The 24,974-nt window shown below is 37.6% G+C and overlaps 2 protein-coding genes and 1 pseudogene across 2 annotated transcripts in view; all 3 read right to left on the reverse strand.

Annotated features, from left to right (window-relative positions):
• The window catches only part of OR2L13 (olfactory receptor family 2 subfamily L member 13), a 176,182-nt gene that overhangs the window by 120,833 nt on the left and 30,375 nt on the right, over nucleotides 1–24,974 (reverse strand). The gene's annotated exons all lie outside the window — the stretch shown is intronic.
• LOC109028851 (olfactory receptor 2L3-like) lies at nucleotides 6,941–7,907 on the reverse strand (annotated as a pseudogene).
• OR2AK2 (olfactory receptor family 2 subfamily AK member 2) lies at nucleotides 15,864–17,489 on the reverse strand. Its single transcript, XM_019032888.3, is given in 1 exon segment — nucleotides 15,864–17,489. A coding segment is annotated over 1 exon segment (1,008 nt). The 5' UTR covers nucleotides 17,330–17,489; the 3' UTR covers nucleotides 15,864–16,321.

The following is a 24,974-nucleotide window of genomic DNA, read 5'->3' on the forward strand; positions in this document are numbered from 1 at the left end:
TAAAAGTTTCCCTACTGGAAGAATTCACTTACTAAAAAATACACATTTAATATACTACATAATCAAGTTGAGGATGTACGTATTCAGCATAATAATTAAAATTCTCCAAACGGTGCCCACGTTTCAAATGAATTACGTATCACTATCTTTTAAAGTCAGAATGCATCATTGCATTGCATAGATCTCTTTTTCCTATCCTTCAATTTAGAGTTGAAAATGAGATAATAAAAATAACCAAATTGTAGTGATTCACATATTCATAGAAGACAAAGATTTTTCAACTATATTCTCATTATCAGAAGGAATAACTGAATCACAAGGATTTGAAGAGAGTTATTCATGACTGTGCAATGACCTAGTGATAGAGTTGGGAACCAAGGATGATGGTCCTCTTGAGTCCAGATACTGCAGTTTTCCACTAATTCAGAGATTTATGAAACCTACACTGTCCTCAGTTTTATCAAAACTATTTTCAAAGAAAAATTATTATTCATTACAAAATAAGGCTGCTCTACTTAAAATTGTTATTATGGGCCAGGCGCGGTGGCTCACGCTTGTAATCCCAGCACTTTGGGAGGCCGAGGGGGGTGGATCACGAGGTCAGGAGATCGAGACCATCCTGGTTAATGCGGTGAAACCCCGTCTCTACTAAAAATACAAAACATTAGCCGGGCGTGGTGGCGGGCGCCTGTAGTCCCAGCTACTCGGCAAGCTGAGGCAGGAGAATGGCGTGAACCCGGGAGGCGGAGCTTGCAGTGAGCTGAGATCGCGCCACTGCACTCCAGCCTGGGCGACAGAGCAAGACTTCGTCTCAAAAAAAAAAAAATTGTTATTATGAGCAGTCTGTGACATAGTGAACGTGTATTACTTGACTGAGGGTATCATTGAAGAGAAGCTGCAAGTTTAAGCATCTTTCTCATTATCAGTGCCCTCAACATCAAGATAATCACTATCACTTACACTCACACACTTGTTATCCGCTATGACTGTAGAATAATATAGCCTTCACATTGTTTCCACATACTATGCTCATTTGCTTCTCACAAAAACTCTGCATGGTTGTTAAAGCAGATATTTCTATTATTTCACTGGAAGTTTACATTGTGTCTTGAAGAAAAAATAAACACAATATAAAAATTAAAAGCACAAAGCACTATAATTTTGCACAAATTGGATGTAAAAACAAAATCTGGATAACCATATCACAGCTACTAATCATATGGTTACCTGCATTATTTATTTTCAGAAGAGGGTCCTTTATTTTAAAAAACATATATTATTGCTTTACAGATGGTAATTTTAACCATTCTCATTTTGCCTTTACCTTAATGTCATTTTAATATTTTTATGCAAAAACAACACTAGTACTTTCAGGTATTTTACTACAAAGACTGGATTATTATATGTGGATTCATTAATTTGACTTGAGCCCATAAAACATATTCTAATGTAATTTAGCCCCATCTCTTCCATGAACATCATTTAGCTTCCCATCCAGAAAACACATTTATGAGTTAGCAGCAAAACCACTGTTGGTTGTCTGCATTCTATACTCCAATATTTCTGCTGAATTTTGTTAACAGAAAGTACAGTCACTATTGCTCAAACTTCACTTCAATTCTATTTCTGAAACAAAGTTCTCTTAAGCAGTTGCCAGAGTCCCTTCTTCCCTGTGATCAATAAAAATTTTAAAATACAAATATAATTAGTACCTTTTATTATCTCCTCAATTTCAAACACACACTGCCTTGGTTAGCTGTGAGGAGTCCTACAGTCATCATATGAACAGTCATTTTTCTGAGCAAGATTTCTGAATGCTTTTTAAAGAAAGGTATGTATTCATTTTCATCCCTACACTTGAGATTTTAGAGAGCTTCATGGTGATTCAGTAGCAACCATGATTCCGGTGTTTCTTTACCTGAAGAACAAGTTTAATGACTGTTTTGCTAGGATTCACTGGGGAATGTCCACTGAGACTTTGGACATTCTAGGCTGAGTCACTAAACATAGGATGGCCTTAGTCCAACGCTTAGAAACGAGTTATGATAATGTATTTAGATGTTTCAAGTCATGTCAAAGGTAAACTCACTGGGAAAATAAACAATTATGTTTATTCAGGTTTTACTAATGCATTTGTGTCTCTAATACTTTATGAAATCCTACATTTTATATGTTGTTATTCACTGCATTCATACCAATGATATGTCTGTATATATTAATTTCTTTCCCAATTTAGTTTATACTGGCAGGAAGTTTTAGAACATAAAAGTGGAACTATGTTAATTTACTTAAAACACATAAGTAGAAGATATTAAAATATCACATATTGGAGTTATCGTTGACATATTTTAAGTATATGTTTATATTGTTTCTTTTCTTCTGGAAATGCCCATTAAATTTTAAAACAATTTTCTGTTATTAAAATTGATGATAAAAATGATGTAACTACTGATTGTGGTATAATACTATCTAGGGTATATTTAGTAATTAAATTTTTATGCCAAAGAGTACCTTAAATGTACTCAAATTTTCCATGGTTTCCAGTAAATTAATTATGCCTTCTATCTTGAAAAAGTAACATTAGTCCATTTTATATATTTGGAATTTTATAAATGTTTTTAAGAAATATTTATTTATTTAGTTGATACACTGTTATTGCATGAATTTATGGGTTACAATTTGATGTTTTTATACAAGTGTATGTTATATAATTATCTAATCAGGGTAGGTAGCAAAGATAATTTCCTGAAAATCAAACACAACTGTTTCAATATTTTTGCATTTGAAAATCTAAAGAATTTCTTTACCTTTTAAACCATGCCTTTGAACATAACAGTAGATGCCACATCTAGGAGTCGTTTCCAAGATGGCTGAATATGAACAACACCAGTCTACATCTCCCAGCGGGACCAACAGAGAAGACAAGTGATTTCTGGATTTCCAACTGAGGTACCTGGTTCATCTCATTGGGACAGGTTGGACAGTGGGTGCAGCCCACTGAGGTCAAGCTGAAGACACATGCACACATATGTTTCTTGCAGCACTATTCACAATAGCAAAGACTTTGAACCAACCCAAATGTCCATCAATAATAGACTGGATAAAAAAAATGTGGCACATATACACCATGAAATACTATACAGCTATAAAAAAGGATGAGTTCATGTCCTTTGCAGGAACATGGATGAAGCTGGAAACCATCATTCTCAGCAAAATATCACAAGGACAGAAAACCAAACACCACATATTCTCACTCATAACTGGGAGTCGAACAATGAGAACACATGAACACAGGGAGGGGAACATCACACACCCGGGCCTTTTGGGGGGTGGTGGCCTGGGGGAGGGATAGCATTAGGAGAAATACCTAATGTAAATGATGAGTTGATGGGTGCAGCAAATCAACATGGCACATGTATACATGTGTAACAAACCTGCACGTTATGCACATGTACCCTAGAACTTAAAGTATAATAATATAAAAGAAGATGCCACATCTAGTGCACATTGTGCACTGTTTTTATATCTTCTTTAGTAAACAAAACACATTTGTGCTGAATAAGGAAGGAAGAATCCTTATTTGATGTGGGAAAAGGTGATTTGAGAGGATTTCTGTATGAAAGAAAGACTTTATAGGTCATGGCTCAAGACTACCCACTGGGATCCCGTAAACGCATGTGGGGGACATGAGACAGAAACTAACATGGACTTGGGCATATGAAACAAAGGAAGCCTGCAGTCTGGATCTCAGGACAGAATCATCTTCAGGGGACCACCAAGACTGTAGCAGGGTGCCCAGGAGAGTAGACAGGTCCGAGTGGCCTGTGTCAGAGAAGCACTGTGGCAGTCCCTTACAGCTCCTACGCAACACAAGGAAGCCCAGAGGAGGAGGGGATCCTGAAATACCCCTGCTTTCCCTGAGAATGCTCTGGAAGTGGGAATTGAGCATTTCACACTTCCTCAGTAGAAACCACTAAGCATAGAGTAGCCACAACTTGGTTTATACTGAAGGAAGAAATGAGAGCAAGGAATGTAAATAAAAGTGACCTGTTTATTTTAAATTTTTTAATGTCTGTGTTCAGTCCATTTGAATTATTCATTAAACAACATAGTTGCTTCATGTCCTTTGCAGGCACATGAAATGCATAACTCCATTTACTTAAAAAGAAACCCAAATACAAATGTCCCAAAGATCCAAGATTCAAGTGATAACCATTATGCCAAATCTTTTGTTAAAGAGCAGGGCACGGTGGCACAGGCCTGTAATTCCACCTATGGGAAGACCGAGGGAGGAGGATTGTTACACGCCCACGGGGTTCAATTGCCCATTGAGTGGTAGCAGACCAAAACATCAAAACAGTGGGAGTTGCAGCAGAGAAAGAGTTTAATAATCGTATGTCAGCTGAAGTATGTCTGGAGTTTGTTCCTTCCGGTGGGTTCGTGGTCTCGCTGACTTGGGACCCTCGCGGTGATTGCTACAGCTCTTAAAGGTGGTGCAGACCCGAAGACTGAGCAGCAGCAAGATTGGTGCATTTTTACAGGGTGCTGATTGGTACATTTATAATCCTCTCGTAAGACAGAAAATTTCCCTATGTCCCCACTCGACCCAGGAAGTCCAGCTGGCTTCATCTCTCTGAAGAAAGAAAAGAAAGGAAGCCTCATATCAGCCTTCTGGAGAGACTTGGAGATGACGTTTGTAAGGAGTCTGGACGGGTGATGAGCTGAAGTGTGGGGACTGCTGATTGGTCGAGAAATGAGTGGTGGAGTCACTAGACAGCAAGATGAAGATGCTGCAACCTGCACTGAGTCAGTTTCTCAGACAAGCTCTACAGACCCCCTGCGTCAGTGGATCCACTAGAATTCAGGATCCGGAAAACATTTTAAATAGAAAACTTGAGGTTTCCTAAAATTAAAGATGATATCCAAAGAAACAATTAAGGGTAGTTAGGACCCTGTGACAAGGGCTACGTGACTTTTAAGCAGTAAGCAGTCATACGGAAGTAGGCTATCGGGCGAGCTGGTTCATGCTTAGTGTATGCTTCTACTAAAAGTTTATGCTTTTGGCTAAAAACCCAGCAATTTAGTTTTCTTCACTTTATGAGAATAGTTTTAGCATGACTTGCACTGAGGTGTTTGAGACCAGCCTTGGCAACACAGTAAGACGGTGTCTAAAAAAAAATATCTGCAGGAATCATTCCCATGACTATTGCCTAGATATGGATGGGATTCTGCTCTTCATAAGTAGATATATATGTAGTAAAATGTTTCATTAATGAATCAAGAGATTTAATACAGAAAAGATTTCATTTTCCCACAAATCATGCTCTAGGTGGTAAGAATTCACACTGAGACACAAAACTTTTTTCCTATAGACATTTTGCTGGTTGATTCTAATTATTATGTGAAAATGCAATGGGCTAAGAATACGTAAACATGCTTTGAGGTATGAATAATTTGAACATAGAACAGGTACTTAAGAGCATCATCTGGGCATGTGAAGAGGAAAAGACCAAGCCACTGATGGTAACACATAATAGTCTGTGGAGCCATAGAGAAAAGAGATTATTACAATACATTGTGATGACACATGTTATTATTAGAAATAGTAGGATGTATGAGAGTAGAATATAAAGATAAAGTTGAACAAGCACATTCAACATGCTTCCTCATGTAGATGATACCTGATGTTTACCTTGAGAAAAGGGAGAAATGAGGATTCACGCAGTGAAAGAAACTTGTGAGGATAGAGAACAATGCACTAAAGGCAAAACCAATTGTATCCTTAATGTAATGAAGGACTGACTTTTCAAAACTTGTTCAGAAAACTGCATTCAACTTAAGATGAAGAGAACATAAAGTTCCAGGTACAGTGTGATCCTGCCAATGTAGGAGTGAATTAGCCAGTGGAGAGAATCACGTATCCTACTAAGGAAAATGACATCATCAAAATATATTTTAATTAGATAGTTCTAGGAACATTTCAAGCCAGTCTAGATTGATTGATTATTGATTTCATTAAAGATGTGCCACATATTTTATGTTATTAAAAATGTACATGATGTTTGACATCCAACTACATGTTGAAATGATTACTACACTCAAATTATACAGCACTTTCCATAGTTACAATCTTTATAGTAAGAGGACTTAAAACCCATTCTCTTAGCAAATTTTCAATATATAATACAGTATAAGTATTATGGAAATAATGTTGATGCTTTTAGGCACATGCCTAAGCAGGTATAAAAATAGTGGAGCAGAGAATTTGACCCCAACCCAAGCTGTATAGATGTGTTGATCTATGAGAAAAATAAGTAGAAATAAAATTGTCCAGGCAGAATGTCTTGTATGAGAATACCAGTGGCAACCAAGGGGGCAGAAATTGAGTGTGTTGTGATGTGACTGGGGAATGGTTCAAATTACCTGCTCCACACTCAGTAGACTGTAACTTCTACAGAATCTCTTGTAAAGAAACTCTTGTTTTTCTAAAGACAAATTGGCTTATCCCCAAAAATAATTATTTATCCTGAGGTAAATTTATTAATAAATCATTACTTTAGGAAAAAGAATAAGCTATACCCACCAGGTGAGAGAAAATACAATACTACCTTATATTCAATTAGATTCAGTAATCTTAAATAATTTATTATCCTTTTGTCTTAATAATAATGAGAAATGAATGACATATAACTATTATGCTGAATGCTATGATTAGTTTGAACATTTATTCTTTTAATTTTAATGAAACCCTACTGCCCACAATTTAGTGGAAAATAAATGATCTATATTTGGATAAAAAGAAACACCAAAAACAAAACAACATAGATGTCTTAGAATATGCAATTATAATGTCAAGACTCAATTTTAAAAAATTTTCTAGAGTAATTTTTGTTCCACACTCCTGGCATGGAATATTATTTTTCGTAACTGCTGTACACTGCTAAGTTGATGTGAGGCTAGTGCTTGGACTCTTAGGCAGAAAGTCTGTCTTCATCTTCACAGGGAAGATTCTCTGACTCACTTGTGTCAGGGCCCCCATCACCTCCCTGTTTCTCAGGCTGTAGATGATGGGGTTGAGCACTGAGGTGAGGATGGTGTAGAAGACAGCCAGAACCTTGTCCTCTGTTGGAGATTGCAGGTATCTTGGATATAGATAGGTATAAGCAAACATTGCATAGTAGAAAATTACTACAGTGAGGTGGGTGCTACGGGTCCAATAGGCCGTCTTCCTCCCTTCTGCAGATTTAATGTGGTAGACAGTAAGGAGAACCTGGCCATAGGAACATGCAATACCAATAAAGGTAAACACGAGAAAGAGGGTTGTGCTCAAAAACACTGTGCACTCATAGACCCAGGTGTCCATGAAGGCCAGAGTCACCATGGCTGGGACATCACAGCCCTGGCTGAGCAACAGGGATATGGGGCATATATGAAATGTGAGCACAAGTGTCGATAGAGCCCATTATCCAAGATCATATTATCATCAGCACATACTATTTTGCTCATATGGATGGGATAGTGGAGAGGAAAGCAAACAGCTACATAATGATCACAGGCCATTGATGTCAGTGGCAGCATTTCTGCGCCTGCTAAAGTCACAAAGAAGAAACTCTGAATTCCACACCCAATGAAGGAAATAGACTTGTTTCCAAACAGAAAATCAGAAAACATCTGGGGACAATAGTGGAGATGTAATTTAGGTCAATGAGGTAGAGCTGACTAAGTAAGAAATACGTGGGTGTGTGGAGATGAGTGTCCAAGAAGATGAGAAGGATCATGGACTGATTGCCAATCAAAGCCAATAACAAAATGAGAACAAGGAGAATGAAGAGGAGAAAGCCAATTCTGGATGGTGGGAAGATCCCCAATAAGATGAAATCAGTTGATGTTTGATTGTATTTTTCCATGGGGCATTCCTACAATCCTTCCTGCAGGGCGGCAGAAGGATAAGTGACTTAGTTCCTCCTTATCCACAGGGGATGCATTCCAAGACCTCCAGGGAATGCCTGAAACTGAGGATAATATTGAGTCTCATATACACTATTTCCACTATTTCTTTGGATCCATATATACTTATGATAACATTCAGTTTATAAGTTAGGCAAGTAAGAGATTAACAAAAATAAAAATAAAATAGAACAATTATAAAAATACACCGTGGTAAACATTATGTAAATGTGGTCTCTTTTTTCTCTCTGTCAAAATAACTTTTTTTTTTTAATATACTTTAAGTTCTGGGATACACGTGCTGAATGTGCAGGTTTGTTATGTAGGTATACATGTACCATGGTGGTTTGTTGCATCCATCAATCCATCACCTAGGTTTTAAGCCCCGCATGCATTAGGTATTTGTCCTAATGCTATCCCTCCTCTTGCCCCCCCACAAAGGCTCTTGTGTGTGATGTTCCCCTCCATGTGTCCACGTGTTCTCACTGTTCAACTCTCGCTTATGAGTGAGATGTTTAGTTTTCTATTCCTGTGTTAGTTGGCTAGAGAATGATGGTTTCCAGCTTCATCCATGTCCCTGCAAAGGATATGAACTCGTTCTTTTTCATGGCTGCAGAGTATTCCATGATGTCTATGTGCCACATTTTCTTTATCCAGTCTATCATTGATGGGCATTTGGGTTGGTTCCCAGCCTTAGCTATTGTAAATAGTGCTGCTATAAACATACGTGTGTCTGTGTCTTTATACTAGAGCGATTTATAATCCTTTGGGTATATACCCAGGAATGGGATTGCTAGAGCAAATGGTATTTCTGGTTGTAAATCCTTGAGCAATTGCCACACTGTCTCCCACAATGGTTGAACTAATTTACACTCCCACTAGTAGTGTAAAAGCTTTCCTATTTCTCCACTTGCTCACCAGCATCTGTTGTTTCCCGACATTTTAATGATCACCATTCTAACTGGCATGAGAAGATATCTTATTGTGGTTTTGATTTGCATTTCTCTAATGACTAGTGATAATGAGCTTTTTTTCAAATGTTTGTTGGCCACATAAATATCTTCTTTTGAGAAGTGTCTGTTCATATCCTTCGCCCACTTTTTGTAGTTCTCCTTTAACAGGCCCTGCACATTGCTTGTAAGTTGGATTCCTAGGTATTTTATTTTCTTTGTAGCAATTGTGAATGGGAGTTCACTCATGATTTGGCTCTCTGTTTGTCTATTATTGATGTATAAGAATGCTAGTGATTTTTGCACATTGATTTTGTATCCTGAGGCTTTGCTGAAGTTGCTTATCAGCTTAAGGAGTTTTTGGGTGGAGATGATGGGGATTTCTAAGTATACAATTATGTCATCTGCAAACAGAGGCAATTGGACTTCCTCCCTTCCTATTTGAATATCCTTTATTTCTTTCTCTTGCCTAATTGCCCTGGCCAGAACTTCCAATACTATGTTGCCCAGGAGTGGTGAGAGAGGGCATTTTTTGTCTTGTTATGGTTTTCAAAGGGGATGCCTCCAGATTTTGCCCATTCAGTGTGACATTGGGTATGTGTTTGTCATAAATAGCTTTTATTAATTTGATACATATTTCATCAATACCTAATTTATTGAGTGTTTTTAGCATGAAGATTGAAAGCCTTTCCTGCATCTATCAAGATAATCATGTGGTTTTTGTCATTGGTTCTGTTTATTTGATGGATTGCATTTATTTCTTTGCATATGTTGAATCAACCATGCATACCAGGGATGAAGCCAACTTGACCGTGGTGGATAAGCTTTTTGATGTACTGCTGGATTCAGCTTTCCAGTATTTTATTGAGGATTTTCACATCAATGTTCACTGGGGATATTGGCCTGAAATTTTGCTTTTTTGTTGTGTCTCTGCCAAGTTTTGGAATCAGGATGATGCTTGCCTCATAAAATGAGTTAAGGAGGAGTTTCTCTTTTTCTATTGTTTGGAATAGTTTCAGAATGAATGGTACCAACTCTTCTTTGTACCTCTGGTTGAATTTGGCTGTGAATCTGTCTGGTCCTGGGCTTTTTTGTTTTGTTTTGTTTTGTTTTTTTTTTGTAGGCTATTAATTACTGCCTCAATTTCAGAACTTGTTATTGGTCTATTTAGGGATTCGATTTCTTCCTGGTTTAGTCTTGAGAGAGTGTATGTGTCCAGGAATTTATCCATTTCTTCCGGGTTTTCTAGTTTATTTGCATAGAGATGTTTATAGTATTCTCTGATGCGAGTTTGTATTTCTGTGGGATCAGTGGTGATATCCCCTTTATAATTTTTTATTGTGTCTATTTGATTCTTCTCTCTTTTCTTCTTTATTTGTCTGCTAGTTGTCTATTTTGTTAATCTTTTCAAAAAACCAGCTCCTGGATTCACTGATTTTTTTGAAGGGTTTTTCATGTCTCCATCTCTTTCAGTTAAACTCTGATCTTGGTTATTTCTTGTCTTCTGCAGTCATTTGAATTTGTTTGTTCTTGCTTCTCTATTTCTTTTAATTGTGATGTTAGTGTGTCAATTTTAGATTTTTCCCCTTTTCTAATGTGGGCATTTAGTGCTATCAGTTTTCCTCTAAACACCGCTTTAGCTGTGTCCCAGATCTTCTGGTATGTTATGTCTTTGTTCTCACTGGTTTCAAACAACTTATTTATTTAAGCCTTAATTTCGTTATTTACCCAGTATTCATTCAGGAGCAGGTTGTTCAGTTTCCATGTAGTTGTACAGTTTTGAGTGAGTCCCTTAACCCTGAGTTCTAATTTGATTGCACTGTGGTCTCAGAGACTGTTTGCTATTACTTCTGCCCTTTTGCATTTGCTGAGGAGTGTTTGACTTCCAATTATGTGGTCAATTTTAGAATAAGGGTTATGTGTTGCTGAAAAGAATGTACATTCCATTGATTTGGGGTGGAGAGTTCTGTAGATGTCTATTTGGTCCGCTTGGTCCAGAGCTGAGTTCCAGTCCTGAATATCCTTGTAAATTTTCAGTCTCATTGATCTGTGTAATATTGACAGTGGGGTGTTAAAGTCTCCCACTATTATAGCGTGGAAGTTTAAGTCTAGCCATATGCAGAAAACTGAAACTGGACCCCTTTCTTACACCTTATACAAGAAGTTATACTCATTTTACTTTATCTAGATGAGGGTTAAACCAATTCACTTAATGTGTCTGAAAGAGAATATGGAAGCAGAATATTGATGACATTACCCTATCATCAAATTATGTCAATGTTTATGGGAATAAAACAGGTTTAAACTATAACAAATTGGCTGAGTTCTGTTAGATAGCCGAGAGCACAACCTGCAGGCTCAGGATAAATGCCTCAACCAACCTTTCTTCCACAATCCCTAGGTGCCACTACTTCCAAAGTACTGCAGGGACCTGCCAACCTGGATCTCGATGGCTGGTGCTCCCTAATAGTGTCTGCTCTACATTCTTCTGCTCCTTATTTGAAGAAAAGAGAAGATTCAGACTAAAAAAAAGCAAAGTAAAAAAACAGTCTCCAGGTATGTGAAACTATTGTATCACAGTTAATTTTTGGATTTAATTTTTTTATCTTTGGAGATCACATGAGTATATATTTATAAATAAGTTGATATAGAAATAAATATATGTTTATATTTGTTTACTTGGTAAAATCAACAGTCTCTTTAAAGGTGCCAAATTTCTTGCCTGAAAATTACTATATCTATATAGTCATTTATCAGTAAAGGAGTGAAGGACATGCCATCTTCCAAACAACAAATTGGAATATTGATTACTTTGAGTTAAATACATAGGAACAATGGTTCTTTCAGAAAGGGCCAGCTGACCTGTCTTCTCCTGCATGCATGAAGCCATAAAGATTCCTCAGTGATAAAATAGCTCCATGTACCACGTTGATAAAATAGCTGTTACACCAGAGCCTGGGATCTGGGGCTGCAATGGATCTGAATAAATAAAGTTACGTGAGTAACTCTTCTACAAGTTTTACATCCCTTTGTATATCTCCTAGTGACTCACCTAGAAATTTATGTGTTTCTTTATAATATGCTTTGCCAGTTGGAATATAGTGAAGATTAATTTTAGAGTAAAAATAAAAATCTTTATAAAATCGGGTTGACAATATAGGATGAAAACTGTGGTTAGTCTTGTCCCTTGGTATTATTGAATATGATCCAAGTTGCATTCTAAGAAGTAACCCAAAAGAAAGGGGGGAAAAATCCTATATACACACAAGTTGTGGGTTTTCCCCAAGATTCTTCATGATGCATAACAAGAAAAACTATTACAAAACTATTACATTGTTGCCATGGAATACAATATGAAAGCGAAGGTGATCTCAGAGACCATGTTTTTTGTTTGTTTGTTTGTTTTTTAATTATTATTATACTTTAAGTTTTAGAGTACATGTGCACAATGTGCAGGTTAGTTACATACGTATACATGTTAATTGACAGGCAAATGTCATGTTTTACAAATTTTATAAAATGTATATGAGAGACTATAAAATGGAATAGTTATTAAATTATTAGGGGAGATCCAGATACTTTGTTTACAAAATGCTGTTAATTTTGAGGAAATCCTTAAAATTATGGAAATAATTTTGGAAATAAAAAAATAAAACATCCTCCCTGGCAACACAGGTTTTCTTAATTCTGGCAGGTTATTACAATGCTGTAGTACATGACCAAAACATAAGCATTCAGTAACTGACTGAAGAATAGCTCTGCATAGGAGTTGGCCGGGAAGTGAAAAACCTGGCGGAATTAACCCAAAAGCTTCAGAGAACACCATCCCATGTTGTATGCACTCAGTCTCAGAGTCTTAGCAATAATCTGCATCAGGAGCAGCCATCATGTAGAAGGTTCCTAGTATTCCATGGCTCTGTCCCCCTGGATCACCATGTAGATCTCATCGGTGCTTTTGCTGCTGGTAGAAAATGCAAGGCATCTGAATAAAGCCCTTAGCTTCAGGCTCTGAAAATGCCAACTGGATCACATTTAGGAGAAAAAAGATTACCAAATACTTTCTACATTTCAAGCAGATTATTTTCAAATCTGGAGATATTTAATCCTGGCAGAAAATGGCCTGTTTTGCTAATATACTGCTAACATCAGGATATGACTAATTTGAAAGTGAGGTCTGCATTAAACTATTGTTAAATGAGATAGCATTTGTAAAGTAATTATCTCCCTCTTGGGAAAGCATCCAATCCTGCTAGCCTACACTTTGTTAATAACCAATGTGTCAAGAAAGAGCTAGTAATAACATAGGGGAACGTGTGTTATAAAAATGCCTTGTCCCATGAAGACTTCATGACTAAAACACCAAAAGCAATGGCAACAAAAGCCAAAATTGACAAATGGGATCTAATTAAACTAAAGAGCTTTTGCACAGCAAAAGAAACTACCATCAGAGTGAATAGGCAACCTACAGAATGGGAGAAAAGTTTTGCAATCTACCCATCTGACAAAGGGCTAATATCCAGAATCTATGAAGAACTTAAATTTACAAGAAAAAAACAAACAACCCCATCAAAAAATGGGCAAAGGATATGAACAGACACTTCTCAAAAGAAGACATTTATGCAGCAAACAGACACATGAAAAAATGCTCATCATCACTGGTCATCACAGGAATGCAAATCAAAACTACAATGAGATACCATCTCATGCCAGTTAGAATGGTGATCATTAAAAAGTCAGGAAACAACAGATGTTGGAGAGGATGTGGAGAAATAGGAACACTTTTACACTGTTGGTGGAAGTGTAAATTAGTTCAACCATTGTGGAAGACAGTGTGGCGATTCCTCAGGGATCTAGAACTAGAAATACCATTTGGCCCAGCCATCCCATTACTGGGTATATACCCAAAGGATTATAAATCATGCTGCTATAAAGACACATGCACACGTATGTTTATTGCAGCACCATTCACAATAGCAAAGACTTGGAACCAACCCAAATGTCCATCAATGATAGACTGGACTAAGCAAATGTGGCACATATACACCATGGAATACTATGAAGCCATAAAAAAGGATGAGTTCATGTCCTTTGCAGGGACATGGATGGAGCTGGAAACCATCATTCTCAGCAAACTATCACAAGGACAGAAAACCAAACACCATATGTTCTCAGTCATAGGTGGGAATTGAACAATGAGAACACTTGGATACAGGGTGGGGAACATCACTCACCTGGGCCTGTTGGGGGGTGGGAGGCTGGGGGAAGGATAGCACTAGGAGAAATATCTAATGTAAATGACAAGTTGATGGGTGCAGCAAACCAACATGGCATATGTATACCTATGTAACAAACCTGCACAGTGTGCACATGTACCCTAGAACTTATAGTATACTAAAAAAATAAATAAATAAAAATGTCTTGTCCCAAAAGGTATTCTTCCAAAAGCAGGATGGTTCCATTGAACTCTTCTAATCTTAAAACTTCTTAGTTTTATGATTTAGGGTAAGTTACATAAACTCTCTGACATTCAGTTTAATTATCTATAAAAGTGGAGTCATATTCTCCTTTTATATTATAAAGTTTATTATTATTTATGGTTATTATGATTATTCATGGTTTACTTTATGCGATGAATAAAAAGCACCACATATATGCTTTTTACATACAAACGTTTGTTCCTCTCTCTCCTTTCTACTTTCTGTAACAGAAAGTCTTGATTTCTGATATGATACACAGTAATGAGAAGAGATTTAAAAGGAAGAAGAAGGAGAACGAGAGCAGGAGGATGAGGAGAAGGAGAAAAAGAAGAAAGAAAGAAGAAAGAAGGAAGAAGAAGAGGAAGAGGAAGAGGAAGAAGGAGGAAGGAAGGATGAGGAGGAGAAGGAGGAGGAGAAGGAGAAAGAGGAGGAGAACTTACAACTGGTTAGGAAGTAAAAGACATTGTGAAATTATTTTTTAATAATAATACTAGGATTCTCAAAAATAATATATAAAGAGCTGATTGAGATTCATATTTAAATAGGTAGGTAATTATAGGAGGTCAATGAAGTAAGGGGGGAGGAAAAAGAAAAAATAGAAATCAAAAGCTGGTATTTCTGGACAAATTGATTAAATAAAAAATAATCAAATGTTTAATAATGGAATATTGATATTAAAAAACATTAATAGTATCAATAACAATAATTTGATATATTAATTTTGTATTAATAAATGACTGAGGCTGGGCGCAGTGGCTCATGCCTGTAATCCCAGCACTTTGGGAGGCCAAGGCAGAAGGATCACTTGAGATCAGGAGTTCGAAACCAGCCTGAGCAACATGGTGAAACCCAGTCTCTACTAAAAATACAAAAATTAGCCGGGTGTGGTGGTGGGTGCCTGTAATCTCAACTACTTGGGAGGCTGAGGCAGGAGAATCGCTTGAACCCGAGAGGCAGAGGTTGCAGTGAGCCAAGCTCAAGCCACTGCACTCCAGCCTGGGCGAGAGAACAAGACTCTATCTTAAAAAAAACAAAAAAACAAACAAAAAAAAAAAAGAAAGAAAGAAAGAAATGAATGGATGATGTGCATTGTGTCTTAAGAGAATATTTTCTGAAAATAGAGGCAGAGGGAAAAGCAGTTGTGTAATCCCCCTTAAAGGAACTTGTCAGAAGTGCCTGGGTGGCCCCGGGTGTGCACCTCGTGTGTGTGTGTGTGTGTGTGTGTGTGTGTGTGTGTGTGTGTGTGGTGTGTGTGGTGTGTTTGCATGCACAAAAGGTGTTACGGTGCAGAAGGAAAAGAGTCACATCAATAGATACTCCTGTCTTTGTTTCACCCTACTCTCTTTTCTACCGCCACCTGTCATGATTTTCCCTTCAGATGCTGTAAGCTTTGACTCTTCTCTTCCTCAAGATAAGAAAACAGCAATTTCTTTCCTGTTAATACATTATTCAATATTAATAAATTTCAATCACTGGATTTTCTTAAAGAAACATTATTAATCAAGCATGAAAACCATGAAAGAAAAACAGGAACAGAAATTAAGTTTGCTGATCAGCAGAGATTTCTGTCAGCTTTTATTTTTGTTTACTCTCACATGACCAGTGTCTGTAACAGCGTCACACACAAATTAAAGCATTAAAACACCGAGTGAAAGAAGGAATAAATGAATTATGCATTTTTCTCTCTGTTAACTTTGGTTGTTATATAGATTATCTTGAGGTTAAATGTTTAAGTAGATTTTATTTTTATGGTTCACATTTCAGAGTATTCAAGAGGGCAAGTAAAAGTATTAAAATGCCAGGGGAACACAGATTTGAGAAGCCTGAATTCTATTGCTTTACAAGTTAAACAAGATTGATAAACACTGTGACTTCTAAACAGAAAACACGTATTTATATCTTTCCAGATAGTTTTGAGGAACAGCTTTTTATGTTGTTAATGCTCAATCAATAAAGAGATCTGAAGTCATATTTTCTACAGCATATCCAACATTCCAACAGTCTCCTCACTGCCCCCGTCACTTCCTTATTTCTCAGGCTGTAGAAAAATGGGTTCAGTAGAGGTGTGACAATGGTGTAAAATACTGCCACCGCCTTATCCCGTGAAGGGGAACGCAAGGAGTGTGGCCTTGTGTAGGTAAAGAGAGTGGTTGCATAGAACAGGCTTGCCACAATCAGGTGGGAGGAACAAGTGGAAACAGCTTTTGCCTGTCCTTTTCCTGAGCTCATCTGGAATACCACAATAAGCACATGAGCATAGGAAGCCAGAATGGCTAGGAATGGTAGCAGCAGGATAATAAGTCCACTCAGGAGGACTGTATACTCATACTGGGAGGTGTCCTGACACACCAATGATAGTAGAGCTGGAACTTCACAGAAAAAGTGGTTGATGAGTCAAGACCTACAGAATGGAAGTTGAAACACATACATTGTATGTATGAAAGCATTGATAGAACCACTGGCCCATGCACATGCAACGATGAGGCAGCAGATCTTCTTGCTCATAAGCATAGGATAATGTAAAGGGTGACAGATAGCTACATAGCGATCATAAGACATAAAACCAAGGAGAAGGGCTTCAGTTCCACCAAGGGCCAAGAACACATACGTTTGAATCTCACAGCCCAAAAATCTAATGGTCTTACTCTGTGAGAGGAAGTTGACTGCCATCTTGGGCACTGTGGTGGAGATGTACATGAGGTCAACAATGGAGAGCTGACTGAGCAGAAAGTACATTGGAGTGTGGAGTCTGGTGTTCAGTCGAATGAGGTGGATCAGCATGATATTTCCTGTCAGAGCAACTGTAAAGAGGGTGGCAATGACGACAAAGAGAAGAGAGTTTATCCAGCCATATTGGAAAAGACCAACAAGTAGAAAATCTGTCCCAAAACTTTGATTTCCTGTTTTCATGGCTGAAACCAAAATATCAAAGGAGATGACATCTGAAATGTTCATGTAATAATGTTGACTTCCCTTAAGAGAAAGTAAAATGACATGGCATTCAGAAATAAATATTCACTTACATGTTTGGCAACTATCTACATGTTTAGAGCACAAAGTGCTTTCTGGTACACAATGGCAAACACATTCTCGCATACTGTTACTGGGATGCAAATTTTTATAACTTTTTGGAAGAATTACCTAATGTATAGACAGATTATATATGCAAACATACATGAGATAACTTAAATTATATGTAAGTATATGTACATATACATATATAATACTTAAATATACTTACATATAGTAATAGAAATATATGTAAATGTATATTTACATACACTTAAGTATATATGAATTATATATACTCATAGTTATATATCTTTTAAAGACATGTGTATTTTATATACACTTATCTATAAACATATTACTCATGTGTATTTATGAATATTATATAAAAATATATGTAATTTCTATATATACTTCAATATATTATATATTACATATATGCTAATATATAACATGCATGCTTATGTATGTGTACAGCAATACGTATACACATATATACACATATGTGTGTAAACTTATAAAAAAGATAAAAGTTTAAGAACACGTATCATAGATGTGTAGAAGAAAATTCATAGCAGCATTACTCAAAATAGTCAGAAACTGAAAATGTCCCAAAGTAGAATGGATTAATGAACTATGCTGTGTTAATATAAAATAGAGTATTAAACATTATTCTAAAAACCAGAGAAATGTAAAGTAACACCACCATGCACTATATATATCAGAATTGTGAAACTTTAAAAATAATAAAAGAAATACACAGAAAAATTGTGTGGATGATAAATTTGATCATTATGACTTCCAAAGTCTTCCAATAGAGTGCAAATTCCATACTCTTTGGAAGTCATGTGTTATTTTCTAGTGAATTTGGAATTTACTTGTGCTATAACGCAGCAGTTCCTGGGTATATATAATCAATTAGAGCTTTGCACAGAAAGACCAGTAGATTTCTATAGCCATCTCCATTACAGCATCAGATGTGATAGAATCCAGATAGGTGCCCATCTGTCCTGATATGGCTAAATACACTGCAGTAAGATGACACAATGAAATACTACACGTCAATAAAAATGAGAGACAGGAATGTGTCATAAACACAAAACTCACTGGAGGCCAAACTCAGTAGAATAAGTGGTTTAAAATTAATGTACACTGTTTACACATTTCTTTAGAACTTATAAATAAATGAAAGTATGAAGAGTATTACTACAAGATAAGATAGTAATTACATTCAGGTGGAAGGAGGACTTTCTGTTTGGAAATGGGAATGCAAAGGGCTTCTGAGCGTGCTGACATTGGTCTATATCCTGAACTGGCAAGTGGTCACACAGATGTTCAATTTATAATACCTTGTTTCCTTGTGGTTATCTTGCCTATGGCTATGTGTGTGTATGTGTTTAAAATTTTACCATAACAACATTAATAAAAGTAAGATGCAGAATAGTAATTAATAAAAATAATATATGGTCATATATGTGTCTACCTATGGAATGATACACAATGAACTGGAAACCCTTTTTATACTAGAGAGAGAACAGAGGACATATATGAGGAATGCAGATTGGAAAGAAAATCAGCCTAAATTCTAAATGTTTTTCTAATTTTATGCTTATGTTATTGTCATATATTAATTACTTATAACTATGCCAAAATTAACTAAAACATAGACATAAGAAAAAGGCATATCTCGATTACACTAAAAATCTGAAATCTGGAGTTTCAACCCAAGCATGTATGTTTTTCAAAATGCCCTTGAATATTCCTGAGATAGGAATTCAGCCGGACTTGTTTCAAAAGATACAAGGAACAAAGACTCCACTGATAAAACAGGATGTGGTAAATAAGCTGACTGAAACCTACCAAAACCATCATGGCAATGAAAGCCACCTCTGGTGGTCCTCACTGCTCATTATAATTAGAATACATTAACATACCAAAGGAAACTCCCACCAGCACCATGACAGTTTACAAATGCCATGGCAAGGTCCAGAAGTTACCCTACATGGTCTGAAAAGGTGAGGACCCCTCCGTTCCTGGAACTCCCCTCACCTTTCCCAGAAAACTCATGAAGAATTCCCTCCTTGTTTAGCATATAATCAAGAAATAACAACCACAAGTATGTGGTAAGCTCATGCTGCTACTCTGCCTATGAGTAGGCACCTTTTTATTCCTTGACTTTTCAATAAACTTGCTTTCACTTTACTTTGTTGGCTTGCTCTTGAATTCCTTCCTGCATGAAGGCAAGAACCCACGTGGCATCCCGGGCTGAGCCTCAATTTTGCAGTTTGCCCTGTGATAATCTGACTAGAACATTTGCAAGTCCAAACTTATCTATTTCTTCAACTTATTGTATATTGAAATTTGAGTCTTATTCTTAAAAAAAGAAAATACATGTATTATTTAGAAATTAAAGAAAAATAATTTACAAGAATAATAATATGAGCAAGGAATTGCATCAAATATTTTTGTCATATTTAGGAGTATTTTTCCTGGATTTTTTTAAAACATGCAACTATCTAGGAACAATTAAATTTGGCGATTTGTAGAAAGTCAATTAAAACTACCTGGGAAGATACAGTGCAACTATATTTCTAACAAAACAGTTTATTAGGAGGCCAAAAAGATGTTTTAGTTGATAATAGTAAAAGTAGACACTTCTGCTATAATGGGATAGTTAGATTTTCAAAAAACTTTACTCTGGTAAAACTGCACATTGAAAAGGTGAAATTTATAGGGCAAATAGAGATAAACCATTCAATACTTATGAGATATTTAATCAGGTCATTAACTCTAACTTGTGATAAAATTAGTAGCCCTGATGAATTTCTTCTTGCATTTTAAATCAGTGTCACACAGCCAGTGTCTGCTTCCTGACATTCAGCCCTTCTCCTTCTCCTGGAGTTAATACTTTCTTCTGTGAATGGTAGATACTTGTATTAATTTACTTTCAATAGTCTATTGAATCAGTAGTTAGCATCTGATCCCTGGTAGCTGTCTCCACTAATTAAGATTTAGCACCAGGGAAATATCTTTGCAATTACCTAATTGGCACTCTAGTCTCACCAGTTTACAATTATAGAATTTATAGAGGATACTGAAGGTAAATAACCCACTACTTCTGGTAAAGGCACAACTTCTGTGAAATTTTTAAGTTTACTCAGTATATTTACATATTTCTTAGACTTTCTCCTCTGGGCCAAAGCAAAAAATTGGATTCCATTCTGAAAATTTTATGGAAATCTGAGATGGAGGAGGGGAGGGTTCATATGATCACACTGGAAGCAGCAACGAAAATAGGTTCTCCCTGACCAAATTGGCCCCCTTCCAGTAACTGTTATAATCTTTACAAGTAAGATTCTGAATTTTTAATGAGTCAAAAGTTAAAAATCAGGTGGCTCATACATTTTCAGAAACACACGAGAATCAGGCTTTTTTTTTTGGCCTTTGCCAAAGTGTGTAATACTGAGCTCTGCTAGCTACCAAATATCCAAAAATGTAAACTGCATTTTATCCGTGAAATTATTTAAACACCATCTGGAAAGACACCCCAAAGTTCTACCCAGTCATTGCCTCCCAATAAAAACACAGGGAGTCCTCCTCTTCAGGTCCAGACATGGCTTCTTTCTCTGGATGTGGATCCTGATCTTGGGACAAATTTCTGACCCAATATTGTCCATGATCCCCGACTCTACTAGGAGATTTTTCCTTGTATATTACATCCATGGTCCATCTGAACCGGACATCGGAGTCTTTGCCTTCCTTGAATCTGGGCAGTTCAATTAGCCTGCTTCCCAAAGGGCACCTTACTTTACCATCACAAGCCTTACAAACAGGCTTGTAGATTACTTATCATTACGTTCCCATCCTTTCTCATCTATCTGCCTCAAGTCAATTTCATGAGCCACAGTCCACATGCCCAATTCCTTCCAAGACCCAGTTCTCAATACTATCTTCTTACAAATACTTCCTCAAACCTATGCAATGTGGTCTTCCTTGAGGTTACTTGATCTGACAGTTCTAGGCTGGAAATTATGCCCATTTATCTCTCTGTGTCCTGGTGATGTGTGGAATTTATTCCAGGCTCATATTGGGCATTGTGCATAATGTGTGTATACCAAGCCTGATTCTTCTGTGTTTCTCAAAATTTATGAGCCACCCGATTTTTAAAAATGTTTCTTTTATATCTCAATGAAAATAAATTTTCTGGAGGTGGAGCCAAGATGGCCGAATAGGAACAGCTCTAGTCTACAGCTCCCAGCGTGAGCGACGCAGAAGACGGGTGATTTCTGCATTTCCAACTGAGGTACCGGGTTCATCTCACACAGGATTGTCGGACAGTGGGTACAGGACAGTGGGTGCAGCACACTGAGCGTGAGCCAAAGCAGGGCAAGGCATGGCCTCACCTGAGAAGCGCAAGGGTTCACGGAAATCCCTTTCCTAGTCAAAGAAAGGGGTGACAGACGGCACCTGGAAAATCGGGTCACTCCTACCCTAATACTGCACTTTCCAATGGTCTTAGCGAACGGCACACCAGGAGATTAATCCCGCGCCTAGCTCAGAGGGTCCTACGCCAACGGAGCCTCACTCATTGCTAGCACAGCAGTCTGAGCTCCAACTGCAAGGTGGCAGCAAGGCTGGGGGAGGGGTGCCTGCCATTGCCGAGGCTTGAGTAGGTAAAAAAAAGCAGCCAGGAGGCTCGAACCGGGTGCAGCCCACCGCAGCTCAAGGAGGCCTGCCTGCCTCTGTAGACTCCACCTCTGGGGGCAGGGCATAGCTGAACAAAAGGTAGCAGAAACCTCTGCAGACTTAAAGGTCCCTGTCTGACAGCTTTGAAGAGAGTAGTGGTTCTCCCAGCATGCAGCTGAAGATCTGAGAACAGACAGACTGCCTCCTCAAGTGGGTCCCTGACCCCCGAGTAGCCTAAATGGGAGGCACCCCCCAGTAGGGGCAGACTGACACCTCACAAGGCCTGGTACTCCTCTGAGACAAAACTTCCAGAGGAACGATCAGGCGGCAACACTTGCTGTTCACCAATAACCGCTGTTCTGCAGCCTCCGCTGCTGATACCCAGGTAAACAGGGTCTCGAGTGGACCTCCAGCAAACTCCAACAGAACTGCAGCTGAGGGTCCTGACTGTTAGAAGGAAAACTAACAAACAGAAAGGACATCCACACCAAAACCCCATCTGTACGTCACCATCATCAAAGACCAAAGGTAGATAAAACCACAAAGATGGGGAAAAAACAGAGCAGAAAAACTGAAAATTCTAAAAATCAGAGCACCTCTCCTCCTCCAAAGGAACGCAGTTCCTCACCAGCAATGGAACAAAGCTGGACGGAGAATGACTTTGATGAGTTGAGAGAAGAAGGCTTCAGATGATCAAACTACTCCGAGCTAAAGGAGGAAGTTCGAACCCATTGCAAAGAAGTTAAAAACCTTGAAAAAAATTAGACGAATGGCTGACTAGAATAACCAATGCAGAGAAGTCCTTAAAGGACCTGATGGAGCTGAAAACCAAGGCACAAGAACTACATGATGAATGCACAAGCCTCAGTTGCCACTTTGATCAACTGGAAGAAAGGGTGTCAGTGATGGAATATCAAATGAATGAAATGAAGCGAGAAGAGAAGTTTAGAGAAAAAAGAATAAAAAGAAATGAACAAAGCCTCCAAGAAATATGGGACTATGTGAAAAGACCAAATCTACGTCTGATTGGTGTACCTGAAAGTGACGGGGAGAATGGAACCAAGTTGGAAAACACTCTGCAGGATATTATCCAAGAGAACTTCCCCAATCTAGCAAGGCAGGCCAACATTCAATTCAGGAAATACACAGAACGCCACAAAGATACTCCTTGAGAAGAGCAACTCCAAGAAAAGCAAATGTCAGATTCACCAAAGTTTAAATGAAGGAAAAAATGTTAAGGGCAGCCAGAAAGAAAAGTCTAGTTACCCATAAAGGGAAGCCCATCGGACTAACAGCAGATCTCTCAGCAGAAACTCTACAAGCCAGAAGAGAGTGGGGGCCAATATTCAACATTCTTACAGAAAATAATTTTCAACCCAGAATTTCATATCCAGCCAACTAAGCTTCATAAGTGAAGGAGAAATAAAATACTTTACAGACAAGCAAATGCTGAGAGATTTTGTCACCATCAGGCCTGACCTAAAAGAGCTCCTGAAGGAAGCACTAAACATGGAAAGGAACAACCAGTACCAGCCACTGCAAAATCATGCCAAATTATAAAGACCATCGAGGCTAGGAAGAAACTACATCAACTAACGAGCAAAATAACCAGCTAACATCATAATGACAGGATCAAATTCACACATAACAATATTAACCTTAAAAGTAAATGGGCTAAATGTTCCAATTAAAAGACACAGACTGGCAAATTGGATAAAGAGTCAAGACCCATCAGTGTGCTGTATTCAGGAAAACCATCTCACGTGCAGAGACACACATAGGCTGAAAATAAAGGGAGGGAGGAAGATGTACCAAGCAAATGGAAAACAAAAAAAGGCAGGGGTTACAATCCCAGTCTCTGATAAAATAGACTTTAAACCAACAAAGATCAAAAGAGACAAAGAAGGCCATTACATAATGGTAAAGGGATCAATTCAACGAGAAGAGCTAACGATCCTAAATATATATGCACCCAATACAGGAGCACCCAGATTCATAAAGCAAGTCCGTAGAGACCTACAAAGAGACTTAGACTCCCACACAATAATAATGGGAGACTTTAACACCCCACTGTCAACATTAGAAAGATCAAAGAGACAGAAAGTTAACAAAGATATCCAGCAATTGAACTCAGCTCTGCACCAAGCGGACCTAATAGACATCTATGGAACTCTCCACCCCAAATCAACAGAATATACATTTTTTTCAGCACCACAACACACCTATTCCAAAATTGACCACATAGTTGGAAGTAAAGCACTCCTCAGCAAATGTAAAAGAACAGAAATTATAACAAACTGTCTCTCAGACCACAGTGCAATCAAACTAGACCTTGGGGTTAAGAAACTCACTCAAAACTGCTCAACTACATGGAAACTGAACATCCTGCTCCTGAATGACTACTGGGTACATAACGAAATGAAGGCAGGAATAAAGATGTTCTTTGAAACCAACAAGAACAAAGACACAACATACCAGAATCTCTGGGACACATTCAAAGCAGTATGTAGAGGGAAATTAATAGCACTAAATGCCCACAAGAGAAAGCAGGAAAAATCTAAAATTGACACCCTAACATCACCATTAAAAAAAACTAGAGAAGCAAGAGCAAACACATTCAAAAGCTAGCAGAAGGCAAGAAATAACTAAGATCAGAGCAGAACTGAAGGAAATAGAGGCACAAAAAACCTTCAAAAAATCAATGAATCCAGGAGCTGGTTTTTTGAAAAGATCAACAAAACTGACAGACCACTAGCAAGAATAATAAAGAAGAAAAGAGACAAGAATCAAATAGATACAATAAAAAATTATAAAGGGGATATCACCACCAATCCCACAGAAATACAAACTACCATCAGAGAATACTACAAACAACTCTACGCAAATAAACTAGAAAGTATATAAG

Source organism: Gorilla gorilla, chromosome 1, assembly GCF_029281585.2.
Source record: "Gorilla gorilla gorilla isolate KB3781 chromosome 1, NHGRI_mGorGor1-v2.1_pri, whole genome shotgun sequence".
In the NCBI taxonomy this organism is placed as follows: domain Eukaryota; kingdom Metazoa; phylum Chordata; class Mammalia; order Primates; family Hominidae; genus Gorilla; species Gorilla gorilla.